This window comes from Pelodiscus sinensis, chromosome 14 (genome assembly GCF_049634645.1).
Source record: "Pelodiscus sinensis isolate JC-2024 chromosome 14, ASM4963464v1, whole genome shotgun sequence".
In the NCBI taxonomy this organism is placed as follows: domain Eukaryota; kingdom Metazoa; phylum Chordata; order Testudines; family Trionychidae; genus Pelodiscus; species Pelodiscus sinensis.
In genome coordinates this window covers 21618613-21635161 of record NC_134724.1, presented here as the reverse complement: position 1 = coordinate 21635161, position 16549 = coordinate 21618613, and the positions used below count along the sequence as shown (strand labels likewise).

Here is a 16549-nt window from a genome sequence, read left to right as displayed (position 1 = left end):
TACATGAACTTTTATGGAATTTTCACCATGTGAACTTTTACTTCATACCCATACTGTACCCATATACGTAAAATTCCAATAGTCTGGCATCCAATTGTACGGCACTCCTGATAATCCAGCATCAAAATGGCAAGAGCCTATTGAGTGAGCTTTGGCAAAAAATGAATCACAAGGCAGCAGTGGTTACTGTATTAATAGTTTAAGTGATTAATAGTTTAAGTAATTAGCCAGTGCTGCACACTACTGTACATAGTATCCTCTGCTTTCTGTATTCAAAGGCTTTGCAACAATAATGGTGAGTACTATAGTGGACATTGTCTTTCATTCTATGACTAAATTTATGCATTACAGTATGTACAATAAAAAGGGTAAAAACGGGTTAAAAAACTAAAACATTACAGTATACTGTATACAGTATGTACAATAAAAAGGGTTAAAAACACTTTATATACAGTATATACTGTGTGTGTGTATGTATATATATATATATATATATATATATATATATATATCCATCTTATAGTACCTCATGATAGTCTGGCATATCCGATAAACCGGCACCACCCAGGACCCAAAGGTTCCGGATTATCGGAAGTCTACTGTAATTTGCTTTCTTATGTTGCAGGGCACAAAACTCAACTACCACATATTACTCAGAAAAAATATCAATTCCAAAAAGTATCATTAACTGCAGTTTAGGAAGTGTTGACTATCTACTTTGGTATAATTTGTAACTACCTGTGTATTACTTTTGGGTCAAAAATGCTTTTTGGAATAATGTCTCTCACTTAACAGAACACTGCAGTTAGGCCAGATGTGGGCAATAAGGTGTGGGTCACCAAAGTTAGCCCCTGGTGGGCTGCCACTCTATTTACCTGAGCCTCCATTGGATGGGTTCTTGCAGCTCCCATTGGCCACCGATTACCATTCCCAGCCAATGGGAGTTACAGGAAGCAGCTTGGACCAGGACAACCAAACCCTGACCTTGTTTATTAGAATAAGAGAAAGCTGCATCCCAAAAGAAAGATAGATGCACATTTCTAAAATATGTAGTTAAATAAAAGATAAATACTGGAAAAGGTTCTCAGATGAAGTGTACTGGCATATCTCTACTGAAGTCAGTTATCAATTTATCTAGTTAAATATCCAAAACACAATTAGTTGCAATAATGATATCCCTGCAGTCATAACAATTCAAAGTACAATCTGCTAAGATATTCATAAGCAAATCTGGTGTGCTCATGAGCATAGAACATGGTGCTCACGATTCAAGAAGTGGCTCTCTCCTTTCTAACTCACTATTGTACAAGTGGCCCAGCATGGAATGACAATGCATTGAATTGCTGGAAGTGTCTTTCAGATGAAATGTAAAGGGAAGGTTCTAATTAATTGTGTTGCATAAAGACAACACTTTCATCTACTCTCAACCTGAGGCTATTTTTGTATTCATTTATTGGAGCCTCTGACTGCAGCAAAAGAACTCATACATATTTTATGTAAATGAATTGGAAGCATCCATTTACTCCCTTCCCCGTGAAGCAGGTAGATTGGGAAAACAAGTAATTGGCAGAGCCTTGGCTCCACGCTCTCCATGCATCAGACAATGTAACTGAATAGATGTAGGGCAACCATAATTTGTTGTCAGGATAGGAAATTAAAAAAGGAATTGTGCCTCTTTGAAGCACAGTGACTCCCTGAGATACTCCTAAGTGATACATCTTATGCATATATGTTTCTCAGCACAATTCCTGAGGCTTCAAGTTATATACCATTCCTTACTCAAGCCTATTAAGACACAATCTAGCTCAAGGGTTCTCAATCTTCATTGCACCATGACTTGCTTCTGACAACAAAAATAACTACACAACCTCAGGAAAAGGTACTGAAGCCCGAGTCTGCCAGAACCCAGCTACCCCGGCTGTGGGGACCAAAGCCCCAAGCGGGGAGGCAAAAGATAAAGCCCAAGAGCTTCAGCCCTTGGCAAGGGGCCTATAATATGAGCCCTGTCATCCAAGGCTGAAGACCCTGGGCTTTGGCACCAGGAAGTGTGGCTCAGGCTTCAGCTTTGGTCCTGGGTGGTGGGGCTCAGGCTTTGGCTTTGGACCCCAACAAGGCTAAGACAGCTCTGCTGACCCCATTAAAAAAACAAGATCACTTCCCACTTTGGGGTCCTGATCCACAGTTTGAGAACCAACGATCTAGCCCTCTTGAACACTATGGGTACGTCTAAACTACATGCCTCCGTCGACGGAGGCATGTAGATTAGCCAGATCGGCAGAGGGAAATGAAGCCGCGATTAAAATAATCGCGGCTTCATTTAAATTTAAATGGCTGCCCCGCTCTGCCGATCAGCTGTTTGTCGGCAGATCGGGGCAGTCTGGACGCGACGCGCCGACAAAGAAGCCTTTCTTGATCGGCACAGGTAAACCTGGTTTCACAAGGCATACCTGTGCCGATCAAGAAAGGCTTCTTTGTCGGCGCGTCGCGTCCAGACTGCCCCGATCTGCCGACAAACAGCTGATCGGCAGAGCGGGGCAGCCATTTAAATTTAAATGAAGCCGCGATTAAAATAATCGCGGCTTCATTTCCCTCTGCCGATCTGGCTAATCTACATGCCTCCGTCGACGGAGGCATGTAGTCTAGACACACCCTATATGATCATTTTCTACTATTCAAGTTTCATTCTATTTAATTTCACTGGATGTTTATTCAGGGTGTGTGTGTGTGTGTGTGTATGTGTGTGTGTGTGTGTGTGTGTACATAAACACGCTGCCTTCCTCCCCCATTTCCTGCATACTAGACAGTGCACTCTCACAGTTATTTCCAAAAACTGGAACATAATCATGAGGGCTATGCCAGTATTTAAACAGTAGGAAATTGATTAAATTATTTTATTCACCTTTCCACCATTATTCTCAGTAGTAATAACTAAAATAACTGCCCATTACTTTGTTCTAGTGAAACATGATGGTCATCTTCCTCTCTTGGTCTTTGTGGAAAAGAAAATATTTTTTCAGAGTGTTTCTTCAGTTCAGTTGTACACTCATTTATTCTCTTCTCCAAATCTGAGACCAGGTTGATTTGTAGTGGAGCATTTTCATACAGAGACTTAGAAATAGCATCAAATGAATAGTCATTTCTTAATTTGTTCACCAAAGGACGATCATCATCTAGAAAGGGAAATCTTGGCCAATCATCCTGCAATAATTACATGGCAAAGTAATTACTCTTACGCATAATCAAAAATGTTAAAATGAAATTAAGCATCAATCATATGTGAAATTTACATTTTTGCAATGTATTGCAATTCCAGTAAAAACACACTTTCCCAACTTTTTTATGATCTCTAACTTTGACATCATTATTTAAGGGATTCTAATTTTTTCTTATGTTGAATAGTGCATTCCCATTTGATTACATCACTCAGCAAAAAATAGAAATGGGCCAGAGAAGAGCAGAAAAAAATAATGCTGGGAGAAGGGATTTACACAGGGACTAATTAACATGACTAGGACTTTTTAGTTTGAAAAAGGAGACATCATGCATAGAAACATTATCATGTTTCTAAGAGACAAACAGAGTCTTTTGTAACTTATGTTTTCTGAAAGTATAGTAATGTCTTCCATATGTCGTGGAAACCCATGGAAGCAGAGGCACAGCCTAAGGTCCTCAATACAGAAAAGCACTTAAAACTAGTACTTAACTTTAGGCAAGTACCTAATCTCACTGAAGTACTTAAAATTACCATGGAATTAAGTACATTTCTAGGGCAGGGTTTAAAGGCTAAAGAGTACAATCATAATAAATTGATGACAACTATACCAACCCCACAGAGATCTAGTCTGTTAATAGTGTGGTCTCTTTTCATCAGAGTGGATAGCCAAAAATTTGAGGTCTGTAGGCTGTCACATGTGGAAGGAGAAGGTGGTCATAGATTCACCGAATGTTTAACAGGGTAACCGACTAAGCAGGATCCAGGTTGGAGACTGATCCAGCCCAGCAGGAGCAGCTCCCAACCTTCAGGTCTCCCATCTCCAGCTCTGTGCTGGGGCTGTCTGCTCCCAGCCCTGCACTGGGGTTGCCACCAGCTCCCAGTCCCCACATGGGGGCTGGGTATGCCATTGGCTCCCAGCCCCTGCTGGAGCAGCCCCTGTCCACAGTGGGCCTGAGCGCTCTGCAGACAGAGGCTGCTCCACAGAAGTAGCCCCTACCTGCAGAGCTCCTGGACTCCCTGCAGACAGAGGCTGCTCTGGATGACAGCAGCCACTGCCCAAGGAGGGACCCCTGCAGGGCTGGAACAGCCCCCCTGCTTGGGGCAAGCAGGAACTGTTCCAGCCTCCACCAGTTACTGGTTAATCAGAACTGGTAAGCAATACCTGGTTAGGGTGATGCTTACAGGATAACCGATTAATTGGTTAAACTTTCACATCTCTAATTTCCTTCATGCAGTTTTGTATATTTACAAAGAATGTATGAAGTGGTGTCTCTGAATGCAAAAGCAATCAAATATTGTGAAATAGCTTCCTTTGCTCACAGCACTCAGTTTTCATCCTGACCCCAAAACCTTGTCCAGGTTTCTTCCAAGATCAACCACTGTGCTTTCCTCAGTTCCTTCGAGATGCCTTTGCCTCAATTTTTCCCTGGTTTTTGTCTGTTCTGCCTCCCACCACCGTACCCCAAAATAATATTCAAAAAATTCCTGAGTGAGTTCACATACTTATTTTCTCTTCATTGGAGATCTATCCTTACAGTTATGTTATATGAGGGGTGAAATCATACCTGGCAATCTCAAATGAGGTTTTAACTCAACTCATAGGAGGTTTCACTATGAAGATAGGAAGTTTCAGATAAAAACTAGTTATCCCATGTAACAAACAGATATAGGTCTACTGCAGTGCTCTCTCTCCCCAAACATCTCCAAATAAGAATGGATGATTGGCTGAAGCATAATTAGTAATCAGTCTTAATATGGAATGTTTTGGTGATATATAGTTTATAGGAAAATCTCCCCCTACCAGCTTATCAATGCAAGACAAGGTAGAATGGTTAGAATAAGCAAAACTGATCTTTTCTCCTATCACAGTTTCCAGAACTTTTTAATCTTCAGGTTTACAGCTCTGTTGTTATGGTAATAAAGTCGTGGCCTGGTTATCTATATTAAACAAGCTGTCAGAGTACTCTCTCAAGTATGTCCTCCACAATAAAACAGGAATTGCTGCTACAGCAGACACAAAACTTCCTCCATGGCCTATCTGTGACAAAAACAGTTAATAAATAGAAGCACTGGTCTCTGGAAGGACTGCCATTCCTACAAAGCTCTTGGTTTCCACTGCCGAAGGACCTAGGAGATATAATTCATGTTCAAATTTGGTTCAATATTTATATTCATATAGCTTTTGCTTGAGGCCTTGTTCTTGTATGTTTACTCCAAACAACAGAGACACACACGGGTAGTTAAAATAATAAGCATTCTATTTACCAATTTCTGAGACTTCAAAAATTCTTCAAAAGTGCCAGGAGGTCTTTGCATTTTCTGTCAACATACAAATATGAATTACTCTTACAGAAATACCTTATTGCATTAAAATGGAACTTGAAGTACTGTTCTAGTAAATAATTAAAGCAAACACTACAATGTATACAGTAGATACTCATTAGTTAGCACTAATAAATGAAAGAGCCATAGAGTGTAACCAGATTTTGAGAATTAAAAAATAGGAGTAAATGTGGAAAAAAGAAAGGGCACAGCATCACAAAAATGTAGTTTCTGGTATATTTTGACTAATTTGAAATGTTTATAAACTAGCACATTTACCCAGCATTGCTGGGTTTGTTGACTCGATTTTTTAAATAAAAGGAAAATATACATGCTTTATTTAAATTATAGTATTTTTCAATACAGTGTTATGTTGATGAAATTGTATTTCTGATTTCTGAAAAAAACGGTGTGTTAAAATTTTTCCATTTGTTTTACAATTTTTAAAAAAATGGGAATTCCATTACGTGTATTGTTTTTCTTAATCCCTATAAACTCTTATGATTTGCTATATTTTAACAAAAAAAAAAAGAGCCATAGTCAGTGTGGTTGCAATAACATTTTCTTCTAGTGTTTATACCTTAATCATTGATTTAGCTGTGCCAAAACAGAACACTACTTCATATTTCTCCATTTTATCTACTTTTTGTAAGAATTATTGAGAAGCAATCCTATTGCAGGTTTATCCCATTTTTCTGACTCATCTTGCCAGTTAAAGGGGTGAAAGTTACTTAAATTTCTTACAAGTACTGCCATATTGCAACCCCTACAACCTCCTTCCTCTGGCCTAGGAGAAGGGACCCTCAGGGCAGGAGATTGTGGGGGGAAGTTGTGATACAACAGTACCTGTAAGAGATGTAAGTATGGGGTGAAATGCAGTGGGGGGGGGGAGGGGCTCATTATAAGGGGTTGGAGAGTGGTGGAGGAGTCCTCAGGGCATGCGATGGGAGATGTGGGGGTGCAGGCATCAGGGCAGGGGCTTGGGGATTTATGGGGCTCAGAGCAGGGGGCTAGAAGTGTAGGCTAGGGGGAGGGGGGCTCAGGACAGAGGTTGCAGGAGTCAGGGTTGGGAATGATGGTGGGCTGAGGGTTGGTGTGTGTGAGATATGCAGGAGTCAGGGATGTGGGTGAGGAGGGGCTGAGGGCAGAGGGCTTGGGGTGTGGAAATCAGGGTTGGAGAGTGAGAAGGGGCTCAAGGCAGAGGGAGTTGGCAGTATAGGGGGTGCAGGAGTCAGGGCAGTGGTGAGGAGGGGCTCAGAGCAGTGGGGGTGTAGGAGGATGTGCCGGGAGAGATGGGGGGCTGAAGTCCCTCCCCCCAGATTCATACCAGGACTCTTCCCTTTCCTGTCAGGTAGCGAGAACAAAGTGCACAGCTTGTCTATCACCTGCGCTCCCCAGCCAGAGTGAGGAATGCAGAAAATTGTGCACTTTTCCTTCATTCCCTGCCAGTGACCAAGGAGCAACTTTCCTGTATAAATCTGGGGAAGAGGGGAACTCCTCTGGCCCTGCCTGAAGAGCACCTTGGAGGTGAGAAGCTTGAGGCTAGGGCAGTCCCAGATGGGGGAGCATCCCCATAGCCAGTCCCTTTCACCTCCCTGGTGATTCTGTCTCTTTTCTGTTTAATTTTATGAAAAGTAATCCTATTCCAAGCGCATTCTATTTTCCTGGGACAACTACATTTATTAATAGATATATTTTGTAAATGTAGTAAAGTCTTATTAGTGTGATAGTCTGTATTGATCTTAACAGTTCAATTTTACGTAGACGTGGAAATAAGTATCAGGTTTTCACATTAGCAACTAGGGCCACTGAAATCAACCCCTTGACATTTCCTGAGTTTTGGGCAATCAAAATCTCAACCATAATTTTTGAAAAGTCTGGGCAGAAAACTAGCCTGCTTCCATTGATGCGCCACTCAGTTGATGCAGCCATTCAAAACTACTAAGGTGTTTTACAAGTGGTTTTCAATGTGAGTCAACAAGCTTCAGACAGTAATAATGTTGAGCTAAGCTATTTTAGTAATCTTCATATCAATGCTAAATACAAGTTTTTGATCTACTAACAACAGACTATTGTTGCATATATAATGTAAAAGTAATACTGAATTACAGGAATTAGTGCTCCCTGGCTGTGGTTATGCATGGCCACTTGATGGCACTGTGGGAGCACTATGGCTTTTGATGGTTCTCTGCAGACCTAGGTTCTTCTGATCCTTGGTACCAGGTCAGGGGCATGGACATAGACAGTGGGATTCCAGGAGCACTCCTTGGGACGATAGTCCTCCCAATCAATTAGGCAGCACAGTCTCCCTCTGTGCAGTTTAGACTCAGGGATAGACTGGCCTATATATTCTTTGTGCCCTTGGACCTTGATTGGCAGGGCAGCTGATGGGATGGATCTAGAAAGTGGTACTCTATGTAAAAGTGGTATTCTCTGTAAAGGAGGGATATATGGGGAAAGAATATATTGCTTAAGACATCACTGGTGCTGCAGTTTAAAGGTGACAGGATTGATTTGCTGAGAAATCTGAAAAGGTCCAAGAAACTGGTAGTCTAGCTTGCAGAAGGGCTTTGTAGTCCCTTTTTGCATTTTCAAGGTGGTCCTTAAGCTCCTCCTGGATGGGGTGAATTTGCAGGATCCAGTCAGCAGCTGCAAATTAAATAGGTAGCAGGTTTAAAACAAAGAAAAGGAAATTTGTCTTAATGCAGTGCACAGTCAACATGTGGAACTCCTTGCCAGAGGATGTTGAGAAAACAAGCTCTTTAACAGGGTTCAAAAAAGAACTAGATACATTCATGGAGGTTAGGTCCATCAATACTTATTTAGACAGGATGGGTAGGAATTGTGGCCCTAGCCTCTAGTTGTCAGAGACTTTAGGAAATGGATGAAAGGAGAAGGGTCACTTGATAATTACCTGTTCTGTTCACTCCCTCCAGGGCATCTGGCATTGGCTGCTGTCAGAAGACAGGATAGTAGGCTAGATGAACCTTTGGTCTGCCCCAATATAACCATTCTTATGTTCAGGGGGGCCGATGACAAGGCAAGTTGAGAGCAAGGGTGGAACCCATAATTATCAAAGAAGGGACATTGCCAGTAATGTATTAGAACTCAGCCTAAGGAAGGAGGGAGAATTAGTTGTCTTGATGTCAGTTGACAAAGGACTTTAGGTATTGCTTTGATACGTGGTTCATGATCTCCATCTGCCCATATGTTTGGTGGTGGTATGTGAAGGAGGTAAAACACAAACATTCATTAGCTGGAGGATTTCATGTCACAAAAGTGAGACTAACTGCAGGCCCTGGTCTGAGATGAACCAATATGAGATCAGATGTATTTAGCAGAGGGTATGCTGTTATAGGGGATAGTGTACTATTTTGGTCAGTCTGTCTACAACAGTCAAGACCATGGTGTGGCTGTCAGAGTAAGGGAGTTCTACTCTCTAGGGTGATTGAGGCCCAGGCTCTAGGAAAGATCTCCAGGGCTAGTAGGACACCAAAGGGCTTAGATCACATAAGAAGAATGCCAGAACAAAGGAGAAGCTGTGCCAAAAGCCTTAATGTGGCCAAAGTGTTCTCATGGCAGAGATGGAGCTCTTCTTGCCAGTAACCTTGGTGGGACATATATATGCCCATGAAGGCAGGTGCAGTCATAGCAGGTGTGGTGCATAGCACTTTGGTTTTGGACCTCATATGATTGGGCTGTACTTTTATCTCCTGGACTAACAGATGCAGAATAGATTAGATCAAGGAGGTCTCTTGGCATATTGTGACACTAAGGAAGATGTGAGGTTTCCGTAAACAGGGTAGTTCTCAGTTAGGCTCCTTGCACTCTTAGTAGTATTTCTCTTTCAGGATAAGGTGTCAGCTTTCCAATTCTAGATTCCTGAGAGATAGATGATGACAAAAACAAATTGAGAAAAGAATAATGCCCACCTGAGCCATCTTTGGTTCAAGGCTCAAGGCAAGAGCATGTCCTGGTCAGTGCTTAATTTGTAATGAAAAAGTTGCAGGGGCTCAAGCAATTTTTAAAAAATTCATAACTGTTCTAACAAGCCCAGAGCTGCTGGAGCTAATGAACTGTAAAAACTGGAGTGCTGGGACCCCACCTATAAAAGCCCAAGAACAAATTAAGTGCAGGTCCTAGTGCTCTGCAACAAAAACACAGATTATTGTGCTGTTTGTTGCCTTTCATTTTCCTTAGGGGCCAAATGTCAATGTTAAAATATCAAACTGCATCAGTTCACAGTTGGGCACTGGTTTTAGTATGTCCTCCTCTTCCCCTTTCACTCATGCAGCTAGCTTTTCAATGTGAAGAGAGATGTCAATGAATGCATCCAAGTAGATCAGGGTCTTAGTGCTGACTATCTCACTCTTTACTTCCTTGGTAAGTCTGCACTGAAAATAGTGTATTTGGGCTGGCTTGTTCCACTCAATGTCAACTATGAGTCACTTGAACTAGGCAACATATGAGGCAGTTGGAGTTTGGTGGAGCCTTTGTAATGCTGCTTCTGCTGAGCAAGTATGGTGAGGGTTGTCAAAAGCTGAAGAAAACTCTGGAAGGAAGGCATTCCAATCTGTTAACATCAGACTGTTCCTTGTCAGCAGCAGAAAGGCCAATCCAATGCTTCTTGAGCAAGCAAACTGATTACTAATCCCACCCTGGCTTGGTCCATGGGATACATTTGATGTTGAGAAAGGAAATGGAGATAGCATTTGTTCAGGAACACCAGAACTTCTGGTGGCTCCCATCAAAACATTTAGGCAGCAGTACTGAGAGTAGTGTACTCAACCCACACATGAAGCACAGAGTTCTTTTCCTTGCTAATTGCTCACAGAGCTTCTGATTTTCTGCTGAGGTGCACCATGTAGGATTGCAGCATATGGTTCTTGATTTGGAAATGTATAACCTGCTCCAGCAGATCTGGTGTCCTATGGGGTCCAGTGGCTGATGGTAGACTTGTCCCTTCCATATCTCTGTAAAGGGGCTCCCACAAGGGGGTTGGAAGTGAGTCTCAGTAAAATGTCTGGAATGTGGGCATAGGCGGTCTTGCCTATTGGTCATAACTGTGCTGAAATCCACACTTCAGGGACAATAGTCAGTGAGCAATTGCTAGAGCAAGTTCAATAAGCAAAAGTCTCAGGCCAGCGTCAGAAAATGTCAGAAAAATGTTCCTGCCTGCAACCTGTGGTACAGGTAGGAGGTCCGGAATATGCGGGCATCATGTGCCCCACCCGACACAAATGTCCATAAAGTGTCCCCGGCGGTCGACCAGGGACTGCAGCACCATCAAATAGTAGCCCTTCCGGTTTGTAAATTGGGCTGCTCGATGGGGTGGTGCGTGGATTGCGATGTGTTTACTATTGAGGACTCCTCCGCAGTTCGGGAATCCAAAAGTAGCAAACCCGGGAATGATGTTGTCCAGGTCCCCGAGACAGACGAGCCTCTTCTGCAGCACCATAATGATGGCCCTCACCACCTGTAGCACGAGACAAATAGACAGACAGAAACCAGGTTACCTAAGTGCTTGGAAGGAGGACCCTCCGCCCCCAACCTACCCCTCCCATTGTCAGGACACCCTCCTCCCCCACATCAGTGCAGGGGTGGCCGAGGAGCGGCCTCCGAGTGCCACTCCATCCCCACACCCTCTTGCCCTTGCCTGGCAATCCCCCTTTTTCAACCCCTCCACTCAGCAGGGCCTGTCCCCTGACAGTGACTTACCTCTATCAAGACGGCCCCAACAGTAGACCTGCCCACACCAAACTGGTGTCCAACGGACTGGTAGCTGTCGGGGGTGGCCAGCTTCCACAAGGCAATTGCGACCCGCTTCTGCAGGGGGATGGCGGGCTGCAGGTGGGTGTCCTGGTGTTCCAGAGCTGGGGCGAGCCAGGCACACAGCTCCAGGAATGTGGCCTTCTGCATCCAGAAGTTGCAGAGCCAGTGGTCGTCATCCCAGAGCTGCATGATGAGCTGGTCCCACCAGTCCAAACTCGTCTTGTGCCTCCAAATCTGCCTGTCCCCAAAAAAGTTTGGGGGAAAGGGCAGAGCTCCTGCATCCCAGATCCATATGGGGCAGAGATTCATGACAGTGCAGTCTGGGTCCATAGGGGGCAGGAGATTCATGACAGAGTCATGCAGATGCAGCAGAAGCTGCAGTATGACAGCTGGGGCCATCGCCTGCCCAGGGGCAGCTCAGGCTCCATGGCCAAATAAAAGGTGAAAAGCAGAAAAAAACCCAGAAAATAAACTGCTGTGGTGGCCGAGGAAGCAGGGCAACCAGAGCAAGCACTGCAGCAGCTTTTCTTTCCCTCTAGGAGATAGGCAAGCCAGAAGCAGGAGCAGAGCAATGGCTGTCATGGGGAATCCCTTTAAGTACGCGTCTCTGCAAAGGGCAGGCAGCAGCACCTGGAAATAAAGGCTGCCCCCATGCTCCACCAGAAGCATTTCCGAGTGCCTTCTTTTGTCGACAGAGCGTCCGGCAGTCTGGACGCTCTTTTTCGAAAAAGCAGATCGATTTTTCGATCTGCATAATGTAATCTAGACACTCTTTTTCGACAGAGGCTTTGTTGACAGATACTGTCGACAAAGCCTCTGTTGAAAAAGGTGTGAAGTCTAGACATAGCCTCAGAGACTAGATGTATTACCAAGCTGGAATCAGGGTCAGCATGAGGCTCGAGACAGAGACTAGAGATCAGAAGTACTACCAGGCAAGAGTTACGCTAGAGTCAGAAAACAGAAATACTACTAGTTTGTAGCAAGGCTGGGCTCAGAGGCTAGAGATGAGGTACATCTACACTACAGGCTTTTGTTGACAGAGGCTTGGTGCGTCTAGACTACATCCAGTTCTGTTGACAAAGCAAGCCGCTTTGTCGACATGAGAGTGTAGATGCAAAGGACAGTGTAGATGCAATAATTTCTTTTGTCGACAGAACTCTGTCGAAAAAAGGCATTATTCCTCGTAGAATGAGGTTTACCAACGTCGACAAAACTGCCGTGTTCTGTCGACTTACTGTCATCAGAACTCGGCGGTAGTGTAGATGCAGGTATAGTTTTGTCGACAAAAGTCCACTTTTGTTGAAAAGACCCTGTAGTCTAGACACATCCAATGTGAAGTCTGTAGTCACAGAAAGCTGAGGTCTATGTAGTTGTCCAGACAACTTCATTGGCCACATTTTAAGGTAAAAAAAATAAGTCAGTTGTACCCCTTTCAGGACTCTGATATGTCTTGTGCACCCAAGTTACACATCACTAAAAATTACTTGCTTACAAAATCAGATCTAAAAATACAAAAGTGTCACAGCACACTATTACTTAAAACCGCTTACTTTTTCATTTTTATCATATAATTATAAAATAAATCTATTTGAATATATATATATGCACGCATAGTACTGAGATTTAAGTGTATAATATATAGTGCAATATAAACAAGTCATCTCTGTAAGAAATGTTAGTTTGAACTGACTTTGCTAGTGTTTTTATGTAGCCTGCTGTAAAACTAGGTAAATATCTAGATGAGTGGATGTACCCTCTTAGGAGATATATACTCATGGTAGAGTGACTGAAATTAGAGCACTTTACCAACCAGAGGTACTGTCACTCTGGGTCTGTTGGACAGTGTTTCCTGTGGCACTTACTTTCCCAAAGTGCTCTCCAGCTGTGACTCTTCATGGCCTCTTAATGGCTTTGTGGGACTATCAGCTGTCCCAGACTCCCCAGTTCCTTACAATGCCAATTTTTTAATGTTTCAAATCACTGTACAAAGCAGACTGCAAAGGTGTTAATTTCAAATACTTTTAATCTCACATGAAGCGCTGAACTCTGGCAACTCCGAAAAAGCGCTTCTTAGTATCAAACACGTGAAAATATTATTTCAATAAAATAGTAGATAGTATCATTTAGTAAATTCTGATGTGACAATATTTCAGTAATAAACATCTGTGGGCTATTATAGAATAAGGTGCTGTCCTGTTCATATAAACAAAAGCTTTTTCCACTTAAAATGTCAGAAACTGTATTGTCCATCACTTTACAATCTACCGTGACAGCCAATAGAGTGACAGTGAAATAATCTAATTCTTGTGAAATGTAGCCTCTTATTTTTTACTGAAGCATATTACAGTAAACAAGAAAACATGCCAACAAGAAAACATGTCAAGCCAAAATCAACAATAAGATCTAGTTAAATATTGCTCTGAGTTATTTCCATGCAATTTCATTGAAGTCAGTGGGGTACCATCAGTGTAACGAAGATCAATATTGGCATAATATCTGCCTATAATGTCAGCATTTCTCCCAATAATACTATCTACAATATCACTATGAATAATACATACCAGACTACTCCTTTACTATGTTTCACTGAATCAAGAAAAAAATCTGCTGCATCCCAAAATCATTTTAGGCCTAGTCATTTTGATGTAAAAACACAATTGCTAAATAGTTATGTATAGTAATTGTTTGGGTACAAAAGACTCCAACCCATAAGTGACTAAATATACATTAAACCATTTGGAATTCATTTTAGTAATGTGGCATTATTTAGTATACTAAATCTTAAAGCATAATCTGTCAACCATGCAAAACTGCTGAAAACAAATTTGTTTCCAAATCTAAAACAAGTATTTTTTTCTTAAGGGAATCCAAATTTGGTAGAAATGCGTGAAAAAATGTAAATGTCATGACAAGTCACATACTTATCATATTTCATTTGAAATATTGGAAACTTCTGCATATAAGTCTGTATGCTCCAATTGAAGTTGAGTGACCACTGTACAAAAAAGACAAAAGCCTGAAGCATTACTAAGCGTACTAAAGTATATTAATAAATACATTTTCTATAATACCTTTTATTCAAAGTTATCACAGTATTTTCATATCATTAATTCATTAAGCATAACTACAAGTTACTGACACAGGCAAGGTTATCTCCTAATAATTTTCTTTAGCAGTAAAATGCAGCTAGCCATATTTAACTAGAACTCGCGTTTGATTTACCAACACATTTTAATACAATACAATAGCATAAGGTAATAGTAATAATAATAATAATCTCATATCTATAGTAAAATCTTTGTCAATGCTATACAATGGAATTAAAAATAAACATAATAAAATACCATCCTCTTAAAAAAATAAAAAGGCAATTTTAATTTAGAACATTAATTTAACATAAGAACAACCATACTGGGTCAGACCAAATGTCCATAAAGCCCAGTATCCTGTCTCATGACAGTAGCCAATGCCAGGTGCCCCAGAGGGAATGAACAAAACAGTTGATCATCAATTGATCCATCTGCTGTCACCCATTCCCAGCCTCTGACAAACAGAGGCTAGAGACTACCCATCCTGGCTAATAAGCATTGATGGACCTAGCCTCCATGAATTAATATCTAGTTCTTTTTTAAACCCTGTTAAAAGTCTTTGTCTTGACAACATCCTCTGGCAATGAGTTCCACAGGTTAACTGTGCATTCTGTGAAGAAATAATTCCTTTTGTTTGTTTTCAACCTGCTATCTATTTATTTCATTTGGTTGCCCCTAATTCTTATGTTATGTTTACTCCTTTCTCCAGATCATTTATGAATATGTTAAATAGGATTGGTCCTAGTATTGAGAGCTGCGGGACACCACTGGTTACCTCTATTCTTAAAACTGAAGGGTAGGAAGAGTAAAGTGAAAGGTTGGAAGAAAAGCTGAAAATATAGGATCAACATTTATTATTCTAAAGACATTTTTGAAAATGTTTTAAGATGTTTTGAAAAGTAAAAGACAAAATGAGATGTGTTTCAGGTGGCAGTGTTCAACACATCACAGCTAACTGCTGCAAAATTCAGCAGAATTACTCTGAATTTACACTGCTATAACTAGAGCAAAATTTGGTCCATTGTCCTTTTTAACATCTTTCTAAGCTATATTGGAAGATGTGTGGGTGATCAGAACATCTATTTCCTTTAAGTTTAATCAAAGTATAGTTTAGTGTGCAAAATTAATGTGAAGCACTATGTCTCAGAAGTATGACCATTCTTTATTCTAAATACTATGCAATATACAAGACTGTCCTTGCCATTTATGTAGAAAAGTATAACTGGTCTACCAAAACCCTGCTAGTCATTTCTATCAACAGTATTTGTTCAGTGTTATTGTAAAGAATGAGAAACATGGTGGCTTATGAATCTTATTTTGTTGCAAGAGCTTTACTTTTCTATTAGTGCTGATAATAAGCATATTTTCATCTAGACAGCTTTTTTTCCCCTAGCTCCTGATTTCCAATAATCGTAGAAAACCTGTTATCCCCACTAAGTCTTGCAGTACCACAAAAAGAATGCTGAACCTAGTGGAAAAAAGATGGTAAACAATGATGGGGAAAATCTTTACTGGTAAATAAAATGTAAAAAGCACTTTCATATGGCTTGGATCAAATCCGATATCATAGGAATGTAAAATGTATCTTTCAAAATCTCTTTTTTGTTATTTTCCCTCAGCCCCTATCTGTGACACCAAACACGACAAACACTTATTTTACTATTCGAGATGGTATTTTGGAGCTACCAGAGAAACATACCCTGCTTTCAGCAGCACTACGCTGCGTTTTTTAATAGACCCTAAAATGTGTTGGTTATTTTCCTATTGTCGAGCTTTGCACCAGTATTCTTTAGTGCCTGTTTCAACTTTTTTTCCTTCCTCGGTTGTTGAACCTTGGAAACAACGAGGAGAAATATCCTTGGAAATGGTCCAGTGTGTAACCAACCAAGATCCCCTTGCACCCTCCTTTGCGTGATGCAGGGCCACTTCAGAGACGGGGTGCACGAGTGTCCTACTAGGGATGTCCAGAAAGGGGGACGGGGCGAAACCGACTCCTCGAACAGCTGCCCTACCTCCCCTTCGGTTCAAAGCCAGGCTTGTCTCAGCCCCGCATATATGTCCAGTCTGTGTGGGGCGGAGACGCAGAAGTTAGGGGGACAGCGACCCCTCCTTTTCGCTGTCTTTACCCTCAAGAACCCCGCATGGAGCTGCG

General features: G+C 41.7%; 1 protein-coding gene across 9 annotated transcripts in view; it reads right to left on the bottom strand.

Annotated features, from left to right (window-relative positions):
• FAM227B (family with sequence similarity 227 member B) overlaps positions 1-16549 on the bottom strand; it is a 225148-nt gene that overhangs the window by 208521 nt on the left and 78 nt on the right. For 4 of the 9 annotated variants that reach the window (XM_075897173.1, XM_075897179.1, XM_075897180.1 and 1 more), the window contains exons 1-3: positions 16410-16547; positions 5480-5533; positions 2949-3198 (exon numbers count right to left, since the gene is read on the bottom strand). In XM_075897173.1, the coding sequence (XP_075753288.1) occupies positions 2949-3198; positions 5480-5530 (301 nt within the window). In that variant the 5' untranslated portion in view covers positions 5531-5533; positions 16410-16547. Of the gene's footprint in view, positions 1-2948; positions 3199-5479; positions 5534-8097; positions 8186-16096; positions 16548-16549 lie in introns of those variants that run through there. The other 5 variants (XM_075897178.1, XM_075897176.1, XM_075897175.1 and 2 more) reach the window with 4 other exon arrangements.